Source organism: Lepidochelys olivacea (genome assembly GCF_965140295.1).
Source record: "Lepidochelys olivacea isolate rLepOli2 genome assembly, chromosome: 9".
In the NCBI taxonomy this organism is placed as follows: Eukaryota; Metazoa; Chordata; order Testudines; family Cheloniidae; genus Lepidochelys; species Lepidochelys olivacea.
The window spans coordinates 74,746,734-74,759,076 of record NC_140419.1 but is presented as its reverse complement, the minus strand read 5'-3'; the positions used below and the strand labels follow the sequence as shown (position 1 = coordinate 74,759,076).

At 38.6% G+C, this 12,343-nt stretch overlaps 1 protein-coding gene across 1 annotated transcript in view; it reads left to right on the top strand.

Annotated features, from left to right (window-relative positions):
- Positions 1–1,374: 1,374 nt before the first annotated feature.
- The window catches only part of LOC311526311 (connector enhancer of kinase suppressor of ras 2-like), a gene marked incomplete at its 5' end in the record, with an annotated part of 376,450 nt that continues 365,481 nt past the window's right edge, over positions 1,375–12,343 (top strand). The window contains 2 exons of the mRNA XM_084639211.1: positions 1,375–1,420; positions 1,641–1,804. Coding sequence (XP_084495337.1) covers positions 1,375–1,420; positions 1,641–1,804 — 210 coding nt within the window. The remainder of the gene's footprint in view (positions 1,421–1,640; positions 1,805–12,343) is intronic.

Genomic DNA, 12,343 nt, shown 5'->3' with positions numbered 1-12,343 from the left:
AGGTTTGATGGGTTTTGACCCTGCCTGTTCCATTGTAGGAGGAAGGCATGAGAAGCAAACATCCATTCAACTTAATGGAGAGAACTATGGTAAACTCTGCTGGTTGAAATTGTTTTGTGGACTTTGCGGGGGAAAAAAAAGATTTGTCTAACATGGGGACAATGTAGGCCAATGGCTGTGTACCATTCCATCTGGCCTAATTCTAAGTCCAGTCCTTGAGGCAACTCTGATATTTGAACTTTCACTAGATGAGAAATAGGTCTGATTTATATTCCAAGCATTTTACATATGCATTTTACATATACATACAGCTGTCCTGGCCTCAAATTTAAAGCACGTGTTGCTGTGAAACTGTTTTTGGAGGATTGAGAGGTATTTATGCTTAGATTCAGTTATTCATTTCTTGATGGTCTAGGCTTTAGAATACCATGGCTACTACTAAATCCATTACTCTTGCTAGATAAACTCTGAATTTGGAATAGAACATAATTCTAGGCACATATATTTTCTTAAGTATTTGTGTAATTAAAGAATCTAGGTCTTTGCCAGAGACCTTAACATTGAAGTGTTGCTACGGGAGTTCTGGTAAATGAGTCTGTTGAACTTTAAAGCATTTCTGAACACAGCAGATAGTGACACTGTTGTATAGGCTGAATATGCATGATGGGGTTCTTCCTAACACCGTCTCAGGAACAGAAAGACGATTCAAGTGCAAACTCTATTAGAGAGCCTTAGAAAAGAGATCCCAGGAAGGATATGCCTCTGATTTGGCTTAGCCTTTGGATAGCCTGTTAAGGTCTCTGAAAGCCTACCTCCCAACAGCATTGCCTCCAAATGTTAAATGTTTTCTTTAATAGAATTATCATACTTGAAAATTATACTTCTGGGAGTAATGTAATAGAATTGGCAAATAATATTTTTGAATACTGTGATGTCATTATTGGTTTCCATTAGAATTTAAATTGTTGATTTTTATCCATGTACCCCAAGTGCCTTTAAGTGAAACTGTGACTCTCCCTGTGTGATACTGAGACAGAAGCAGTTAGCAGCAGCATTGAGCTGGAGCTCTGTTTGTTCATAAGAGAAAGAACTTCTGGCAAGGTGTCCTCCATAAAGGGTTCTCAGTTTTGGAAATGCTTTTCCATCATTTGGAAAAGAAATAACAGTTGGACCTTCAGGACATACTACATTGCCCATCTGCTTACTAAGACACAAGAGTCCTATAAAAGATGATGTTTCATGGAGGAAAGGAATAATTTCTGAGCTTAATTTTTTATTTGGTCATTTTCTTGTTTGTAAGTTAGGAGTAACTGCTGGTTTTGCTTTTGATTTGATTGTAATTTTAATTTTGGGCTAAGGTGCCTATAGCCCACGATGGATATTTTTCAATTATATCTAAATCAAAATAAAAATGGTGGAAGTATTACTGGCTGAAAAAACATATTGGTATCTGGTATTCACCATGTTATAGGGTCAATGACTCACGTTAGATTTATAAAGCATTTTCATCCTTAAAAATCCCAAAACTGTAGTGTTTCTCAGCACCAAAGGGAATTTGTACGTTGACTGAATTACAGATTTGACATTCTTGGCTATCATTTTCTGAACATGTTTTTGTTTTGTTTTGTTTTTTTAACTAGGCCTTGATGACTGCCTCCAGCAATACATTAAAAATTTTGAAAGGGAAAAAATCAATGGAGAACAGCTGTTGCACATCACTCATCAAGAACTTGAAGAACTGGGAGTCACTCGCATTGGACACCAAGAATTGATTTTAGAAGCAGTTGATCTGCTCTGTGCATTGGTAAGTAGGCTGTTTTTTGGGGACATTCCTTTTAATAATATAGGTTTATGCATCTCCTAACCAAAGCTCAGATAATGAAGGCTGCATCAAATACAGCACCTTCTCCAGTTCCTGCCTCACTTAAATATTATTCCTTATTACTTCAAAAAAGGATGTATTCACAAAAGCCTCTCTAAGTACAAATGAATTAATCATTTGCCTTCTGAAAACTTTAAATTTATTTTTAGTCTTTTTCCATAGATTGTCTTTGTCGTCTTCCTTTTAGCTTCTTGAGTGCTGTATTCATGTGCCATGCATGATCAGCACTGGCATCCTTATGGTCCTATGATTGTATGTCATGTATGCCCTCATGTTCCACTGAATTTTACCATAGTGCAGTAAACCATGTAGTTCCTGCATGTGCAAGGCATGCCAGCATTCAAGGAATTAATGCAGAAATTGCAGAGGCAGTGTTAATTAGACTGGAAGATGATTTTAAAATTAATTTTAAACAAGTTTTGCAAAAATCACAAGAGACTTTACCCTAAACATTAAATACTGACACCGTGTGATCAGGTTACTAGCTTTGTAATAGCACAGTTTTATTGTGCAGAAGAGTCAAGTTTGGAAGCAAACTTATTTTTTGTCTGGTGAAAAGTTACTGAGTTACATACACCCTGTTCAAGTAGTCTGGGTGCCAGTAACGTACTGTCCTTTTTTTTCCTCTTAAAATGCCTCCTACCCATTGATAAAATTAAATGCGATGGCACCAATCCTTAAAAAAAACCACCACTATCACCACCAAATGTTGTCTGAAGTTGTCCAGGTAAGGCTCAGAGGCAGAGGGACTTGGATACAAGAGAGTATAAATAGTAATTAAAGAGGGGGATGTTTTATATGTGATGAATAGTCTGGGAACCCAGGCTGCAAATTTTTGGCTATGTAGCACCTCATGTACAGAAAACAGCTGTTTTTTTGATAAAGTGTCACTTGGGTACTTATCAAAGCTGGATGTGGTGGTGTAAAGCTGGAGCAAGGTATGTCAGTGCGAGATTTTGATGTAGTCTTGATGACAAGTGTCCTAGACATCTTGCTGACATTTTTCATTACAGTAAAGACTGTACTCCATTTAATAGGTGATTCTGGCACAATTGGATGCTGCTATTAAAATATTTTCATTAGGGCTATGAAACGATTAAAAAAATAATCAGGATTAATTGTAGTTTTAATTGCACTGTTAATAATAGAATACCATTTTATTTAATTTTTGGGGTGTTTTCTACATTTTCAAATATATTGATTTCAACTACAACATAGAATACAAAGTGTACAGTGCTCACTTTATATTATTATCTGTATTACAAATATTTGCACTGTAAAAAAGAAAAGAAACAGTATTTTTCAATTTACCTCATAGTACTGTAGTGCAATCATTTTTATCATGAAAGTGCAATTTACAAATGTATAATTATTTTTTTAAATAACTGCACTCAAAAAAAAAAAAGTTAAACTTTAGAGCCTACAAGTCCACTCAATCCTACTTCTTGTTCAGCCAGTCACTAAGACAAACAAGTTTGTTTACATTTACAGGACACAGAAAGTATTAGAATTTCTCCATGTTGTTTCCATCTTAGATATCATTTCAAGGGACAAACATAAATGTTTGATTGATTGGATGCCTAAGTGCCTGTGATTACAATCTAGTTGAATTATCTGCAAGCATAATATAGTTCCAACCAGTAATATTAGTGTTATATATATATATATATACACACACACACACACACCCCTTTAAAATGACCAATTTCCCAAGCTAAAATGAATTCTAAACAAAACTGAGTGTGAGAAAAAATGTAAACATAAAAATATTAATGATAATTGAATTGTTTGAGTGCTTTCATTAGATGTCCAAAATCACATAATTCTTCAACTGTGTAAGAAAGCTTTTTCTGTTAAAAATAAATAGTTAAGAGGGAAAGTAGCAATTAAAAATAAAAAAAACCACCCTCCATATATAACAAATCGAAAAATGGGGAGGTTGAGAGCAATGAGTACAAATCAGCAATTATAAAATACAGACAATTGGTAAGGGAAGCTAAAAGTGTCAATAAAAAATCAGTGGTGAGCAGGATTAAGGACAACAAGAAGAAATCCTTTAAATATATCAGGAAAAAGTGACATTCTAACAATGATATAGGTCTAATGTGTGCATTATGCAGAAGAGGCTCAATATTCAGTAAATATTTGTGTTCTGTATCGAGAAAGAAGCAATATGATCTATTATCTTATAGTGATAAGGAAATACTTTAAAATCATTCTGATGGAATAGAAACAGTAACTTTACCAGCAGGAGTGTGAATTTGTGTGTGTGTGTGTGTGTTGGGGGGGGCGGTGGCGGTAAGAAAACCTGGATTTGTGCTGGAAATGGCCCACCTTGATTTTCATACACATTGTAAGGAGAGTGGTCACTTTGGATAAGGTATTACCAGCAGGAGATTGAGTTTGTGTGTGTGTGTGTGTGTTCTTTTGGGGGGGGGGGGGATGAGAAAACCTGGATTTGTGCTGGAAATGGCCCACCTTGATTTACACATTGTAAAGAGAGTGGTCACTTTGGATGGGCTATTACCAGCAGGAGAGTGAGTTTGTGTGTGTGTGTGGGGGGGGGGGGGTGGAGGGTGAGAAAACCTGGATTTGTGCTGGAAATGGCCCACCTTGATTATCATACACATTGTAAGGAGAGTGATCACTTTAGATAAGCTATTACCAGCAGGAGAGTGGGGTGGGAGGAGGTATTGTTTCATGGTCTCTGTGTATATAATGTCTTCTGCAGTTCCCATAGTATGCATCCGATAAAGTGAGCTGTAGCTCATGAAAGCTTATGCTCAAATAAATTGGTTAGTCTCTAAGGTGCCACAAGTACTCCTTTTCTTTTTTTGAAGTTAAGGATTTTTAAATGTGGCAAGACCAGATAACTTGCACCCAAAAGTATTAAAGGAAATGGCCCAGGAGCTCTCTGAATCCATTAATATCATGTATTTGTTTTTGTTTGTTTAACAAATTTTGGAACACTGGGAAAATTCAAGTGAACTGAAAAAAACTAATGTTGTGCTAGAATATAAAAAGGATAAATGGGCCAGGATGACTATAGGCTGGTTAGCCTCTCAACTCTCCCAGGCAAAATCATGGAAAAGATAATATGGGATACCATCAGTAAAGAATTAAAGTATTGTAGCATAATTGATGCCATTCCCATGTTATTTTATGGAGAATAAGTCTTGTCAAACAGTATTTTTTTTTGAGATTACATGTTTGGCTGATAAAAGTATTGATATAATATACTTAGCGTTCTATAAGACATGAACATCTGATTTAAAAAAAACACCTAGAACTGTACAAAATCAGTGTTTTCCATATTAAATGGATTAAAAATTGGTTAACTGATAGATCTCAAAGTATTTTTAAATGGGTGATCATCATCATATTGTGGTGTTTCTTGTGGGGGTCCCACAGGGATCTGTTCTTGGCCCAATGCTATTCAGTAGTTTTATCAATGATCTTGAAGAAAATATAAAATTTGCAGATGGCGCGCACATTAGTTTTAAAAAAAGAGGGGGCTAAATAATGATGGGCATAATCAGTGATAAAGACTCATCTGGATCACCTGATTAGGTGGGCTCAATTGAATAACATGCTGGTCATACATCTAGGAAGAAAAAATATAGGTCACGCTTACAAGAAAGGAGATGGTTTCCTGAAGTGCAGTGACAATTGTGATACAGCAAAGCCAGGGAGCAGTGGGAGAGTGGTAGAGGGGAGATATATAAGCCTTACGCTAATTAAAGCATGGTTCCCTGTAGACTAGGGAGGGGTGCTACAGATTAATCGAAGCACCTGTAATCAATTAAGGCCCGGTCAGGAATCTAATAAAACCCGCCGCTTCAGGCAGACAGGAGTGTGAAGAAGGAGGGAGGACTGGAGTTTGGAGGTGTGTTGCTGAGACTTAAAAGACCAGAGGACTGAAGGAAGGGAGACCCTGCCCCAGCAGAGCAGGGAGACTCCCTCCCACAGCGTGAAGGACCAAGGGTAACCCTACTCAAGGGGGAAGAGGGTAAGAAACCCACAGGGTTTGAGAGGGGCTGGAGCTCAGAGTGAGGAGCAAACCCAGACCCCTTCTCTGCTTCCCTCCTCTACCAACTTCCTGGGACACTAGTGGGGCCCTTGGCGCCCCAAGAGCAGGGGCAAGGGTTGGCTTCCTAGCCCCCCACACATACACCAAGAAAAGCGCAGAACCCACCATACCAACATCTGCCATTTTGCCACACAATGAAAATAACTTAGGGGGTAATAATGGATAACAAGCTGAACATAACCTCCCAGTGTGATGCTGTAGCTGAGGGCAAACATGAGCTTTGGATGTGTAATCTAGTAGTAGTGAGGTGATATTACCACTCCATATAGCATCGGTGGGACCTTTACTGGAATACCATGTCCAGTTCTGATGTCAACACTTCAAAAAAGATGTTGGAAAAATTGGATGGAGCTCAAGAAAGAGCTACAAGACTGACTTGAGGTCTGATAATAGTGAGAGACTTAAGAAACTCAATCTATTTAAAATGAGGAATCCTTGTGGCACCTTAGAGACTAACAAATGTATTTGGGCATAAGCTTTCGTGGGCTATAACCCACTTCATCAGATGCATGGAGTGAAAAATACAGTAGGCAGGTATAAATATACAGCACATAAAAAGCTGGGAGTTCCGTGGGAGAAAGAATCACACAAGAAGTAAGAGGTTCTATAATGCATCTCTCTGATAAGCCTCAATTCCCCAAGCTTAAACCCTCAGTAATTGTGTTGGCCTTACACGGTATCTTGATTGGCAAACAAAGCAGGTATAGCTACCAATCCTAGATAGAGTTATTTTCTTCTCTTCCCCTCCCAAGTATTTGGTCTGTCAAATGTCCCCCAAAGCAGAGTCTTGGTTACCCTGAGACCCTCTGGTTCATAAGTCCTTCAAAAGTCTATCAAAGCAGGGTCTTGGCTACCTTGAGACCCTCTGTCTTACAGCATCACAGACCTCTTCAGATGTTAATTGGGGAACTAACTAATTAACTCTGCTTAGCATATATACCTCTTGTTTTCAAAGGAGTCACATTACCCAGAATTATGCCCTGTAGGTGTTTCATCACTGTTTTTTCTTATTAATATTTTAGATGCGACTGCAAAACAGAAACCAAAGATCAATCAGTGTTTATCCTCTCATCAATCATTCACTTGAGCTCTTAGTGTGGTGTCATCCAAAAGGGTCATTTTGACCCAGGTAATCCTGTGCCAAGCTCACAGATAATGTGTTTTTGCATTTTCTTTACTTGGTGATCTGGTCATTGGCTGATATGTTCCGAAGTTTCATATTGAAACACACACATGGATAGAGTCTCAATTAACCATTCAAGTGCAATCTCAGCACACTCAGTAAATTTCCATATCAACTACCTGATACTAGAATCATAGAATCATAGACTTTAAGGTCAGAAGGGACCATTATGATCGTCTAGTCTGAGCTCCTGCACAATGCAGGCCACAGAATCTCACCCACCCACTCCTGTAACAAACCTCTAACCTATATCTGAGGTATTGAAGTCCTCAAATTGTGGTTTAAAGACTTTGAGGTGCAGAGAATCTTCCAGCAAGTGACCCATGCCCCACACCGCAGAGGAAGGCGAAAAACCCACAGGGCCTCTGCCAATCTGCCCCGGAGGAAAATTCCTTCCCGACCCCAAATATGGTGATCAGCTAAACCCTGAGCATATGGGCAAGACTCGCCAGCCAGCCACCAAGGAAAGAATTCTCTGTAGTAATTCAGATCCCACCCCATCTAACATCCCATCACAGGCCATTGGGCATATCTACCACTAATAGTTGAAGATCGATTAATTGCCAAATTATCCCACCATATCATCCCTTCCATAAGTTTATCAAGCTTAGTCTTGAAGCGAGATATGTCTTTTGCCCCCACTGCTCCCCTTGGAAGGCTGTTCCAGAATTTCACTCCTCTGATGGTTAGAAACCTTTGTCTAATTTCAAGTCTAAACTTCCTGATGGCTAGTTTATATACATTTGTTCATGTGTCCACATTGGTACTGAGCTTAAATAACTCTTCTCCCTCCGTGGTATTTATCCTTCTGATATATTTATAGAGAGCAATCATATCTCCCCTCAGCCTTCTTTTGGTTAGGCTAAACAAGCCAAGCTCTTTGAGTCTCCTTTCATAAAACAGGTTTTCCATTCCTCGGATCATCTTAGTAGCCCTTCTCTGTACCTGTTCCAGTTTGAATTCATCTTTCTTAAACATGGGAGACCAGAACTGCACACAATATTCCAGATGAGGTCTCACCAGTTCCTTGTATAATGATACTAACACCTCCTTATCTCTACTGGAAATACCTTGACTGATGCATCCCAAGACCACATTAGCTTTTTTTCACGGCCATATCACATTGGCGGCTCATAGTCATCCTGTGATCAACCAATACTCCGAGATCCTTCTCCTCCTCTGTTACTTCTAAGTGATGTGTCCCCAGTTTATAACAAAAATTCTTGTTATTAATCCCTAAATGCATGACCTTCTACTTTTCACTATTAAATTTCATCCTATTACTATTACTCCAGTTTACAAGGTCATCCAGATCTTCCTGTATGATATCCCAGTCCTTCTCTGTATTGGCAATACCTCCTAGCTTCGTGTCATCCACAAACTTTATTAGCATGTTCCCGCTTTTTGTGTCAAAATCAATTATAAAAAGATTGGTCCCAAAACCCTGAGGAACTCCACTAGTAACCTCCTTCCAGCCTGACAGTTCACCTTTCAGTGTGACCCGTTGAAGTCTCCCCTTTAACCAGTTCCTTATCCACCTTTCAGTTTTCATATTGATCCCCATCTTTTCCAATTTAGCTAATAATTCCCCATGTGCAACTGTATCTGAAATTGAGATAAATTAGATTCACTGCGTTTCCTTTGTCTAAAAAATCTGTTACCTTTTCAAAGAAGGAGAACAGGTTGGTTTGACATGATCTACCTTTTGTAAAACCATTATTGTATTTTTGTCCCAATTACCATTGACCTCAATGTCCTTAACTACTTTCTCCTTCAAAATTTTTTCCAAGACCTTGCATACTACAGATGTCAAACTAACAGGCCTGTCGTTACCTGGATCACTTTTTTTTTCTTTTTTAAAAATAGGAACTATGTTAGCAATTCTCCAGTCATACAGTACAACCCCTGAGTTTACAGATTCATGAAAATTTTTGCTAATGGGCTTGCAATTTCATGTGCCAGTTCCTTTAATATTCTTGGATGAAGATTATCTGGGCTCCCTGATTTAATCCCATTAAGCTGTTCAAGTTTGGCTTCTACCTCGGATGTGGTAATATCTACCTCCATATTCTCTTTCCCATTTGTCATCCTGCCATTATCTCTAAGCTCCACATTGGCCTCATTAAAGACTGAGGCAAAATATTTGTTTAGATATTGGGCCATGCCTAGCTTATCCTTAACCTCCACTCCATCCTCAGTGTTTAGCGGTCCCACTTCTTCCTTCTTTGTTTTCTTCTTATTTATATGGCTATAGAACCTTTTACTATTGGTTTTAATTCCCTTTGCAAGGTCCAACTCAACATGGCTTTTGGCCTTTCTCACTTTATTCCCTACATGTTCTGACCTCAATAAGGTAGCTTTCCTTGCTAATCCCTCCCATCTTCCACTCCTTGTAGGCTTTCTGCTTTTTCTTAATCACCTCTCTAAGGTGCTTGCTTATCCAGCTTGGTCTACAACTCCTCCCTGTGAATTTTTTCCCCTTTCTTGGGATCCAGGCTTCTGATAGTTTCTGCAACTTTGACTTGAAGTAATTCCAGGCCTCCTCCACCTTTAGATCCACAAGTTCCTCAGTCCAATTCAGTTCCCTAACTAATTTCCTTAATTTTTTAAAGTTAGCTCTTTTGAAATAAAAAACTCTAGTCACAGATCTATTTTTGTTTATCCTTCCATTTAGTTTGAACTGAATTAGCTCATGATCGCTCGAACCAAGGTTGTCCCCTACAACCATTTCTTCTATGAGGTACTCACTGCTCACCAAAATCAAATCTAAAATGGCATCCCCTCTTGTTGGTTCAGCAACTACTTGGTGAAGGAATCCATCAGCTATTGCATCCAGGAAAATCTGAGCCCTGTTATTATTACTAACACTTGTCCTCCAGTCTATATCTGGGAAGTCTCCCATGATCACACAATTCCCATTAGTATTTACTTCGTTAAAAACATTAAAGAGGTCTCTATCCATATCCAGATCGGATCCCAGATCCCAGAATCCTCTAGTAAATTCAGATGTACCAAGCCATACCAAACTCATGTTCACCACATTCATTCGTAACAATCACAGTAATTCATAATAATTTGGCACTGTCCCAACAGAGGACATTCATAATCTTAAAGTTAAAGTGTGATCCACTCTGATTCTGAAAGGTCTACTGTTCAGCTTTATTCATTTGAAAATATTTTCTGGTGACTGCCTGTACATGTATACTGACAAACTCCTGGATAAGGAAATGTCATTTTGTTTCTTCACATCATGTTTCATAAGGAGATGTTTGTCTAGGTAGGTCACAGAGAGATTTAACTGATTTTTTCCCATGTGTCAGAAAAGAGTCAACAATATCCTTGAATTCAGTCAATAGAAAGTAACATTTCTGTTCCCTCTTTATATCTTAATGTAAGAAAGGGAAATAGCTTTTAAATGATTTAATGAATTTTCTTACTAAAACTCATCCAAGCAGCCATATGAATGAAAAACTTGTACTGTGAAACACATTAAAATGTTGATGCTTAACACTCCATGAGCTTCAGAAGCCAAAAGCCTCCATTATACACACAGAAATTAATACAGAAATTAATACAAAACTTACACGTTAGGAGACAGATCACCAATTAGCTGCAGCTATGACAATTTACATTAGTTGAGGATCTGCCTCTAGAAGTTTGGTCACCCAGATACCTAATATCTTCATCCTTCTCCAACAGGAATTTATTGTATTGCTAAAGTTTTAATATTCAGAATTTCAGTTTGGAATTGTGTATTTTGTCTTCCTTCATAACACAAATGTAATTTTGATTTTGCTAAAGTGGATTTTATTTATTCTAACACATCCTCCCTCTTTAGCTCTATAATTTTACGGTGAGAGTGTGATTTTTTTTTAAGTGATGGACAAACCTGAAAAGATGTAGTCAGATGAGTATCCCGATGTTTCTCCACTATTTTAATCAATCATGTCTGAGCCCTTTTAGTTGAGAAGTCAGGTCAAAACTATTCTGAGAAATAACTGCTTGTGCTTCCTTTTACTACTTCTGCTTAAAGCCAAAGCTAGGAAACAGGCAGGAGAAAATGACAGTTCAATAAGCCGCCGCAAACACCAGGAACATTTAGCTTTCTCGCTCCTGCTTAAACAAAAAGTATATGGGGCCTGGAACAATTAAAATATCCCCCCTTTCTCCCAGACTCAGATGTGGGTGGGTGGAGGTGGGATGTATGGGCCAACAGGGAAAAGAAAACCCATGTCTCCTTTAAACTGTTCACACCACTCCCCACCTTGTGGGCATTCAGTGCACTTGTGGTCTTGTGGGGCTGGCTCTCTAGGCTGATTGGTGGGACAAAAGGGTGTAGCAAAGCCTTTTGGCCCCTGTACACTTAATGGAATTATTTATAACCCTTTCTCCAGCCCTGGGCACCATTCTGCACAGGAAGAAAAGCTTCCCCTCAGGATTAAGGATGGACCTGGTCTTTTGGGCTTTGCTCTTGGCATTGTGCTAGTTGCCTTTTGACGCCAGGAAATAATTTTTCCTCACTACCAGATTGGCCTAGACACTGTGGCATTTTGGCCTTACTTTTAGGGTCCTGATGGGTAAATTAGGTTGTCAAGTTCACTTTTTTCACAACTTGGTTGATGCCCAGTACAGGTAATCAATCAATAAGTGTCCAGTTACATGAAAAAACTGGAATTGGAAGCAGATCAGAGGATGACATCTCCTGAAGAAGGTGGGAATGGGGTTGGTGCCCCTAATGATTGGTACAGTGGAAGGACAACCTCCTCTTCCTTATCCATTACCACTCTGATGAGGCAGGGTGGTGGGATCTCAGAAATGGTGCTGAAACCAGGAGGAACACATTGCAATAGGATGGACCTGCACTGTATGAATTATTGGCAGATAGTTGCCAGATGTGTTGCTTAATAAAATTGATGCCTAATTAAACCACACTCTTGATGTCTTGTCTTTTTTTCATGCAGTGTGTCCAGGACAAATTCAAATACCCTTATTAGGAGAGTTGGCAGTATATGCTATGCATACTACCACATGACAGTCACAAAGTTTTCACTTCATAAATTGTTATCTGAACCTACTAGATTTCACTGCTAGTAGTATTATTTCCAGGTATTTTATATCATGTAGTCTGTAGTGCATTTTGTAACTCACATATAAAAGGTATTAAATGTGAACAAGAGATTTTACTCAA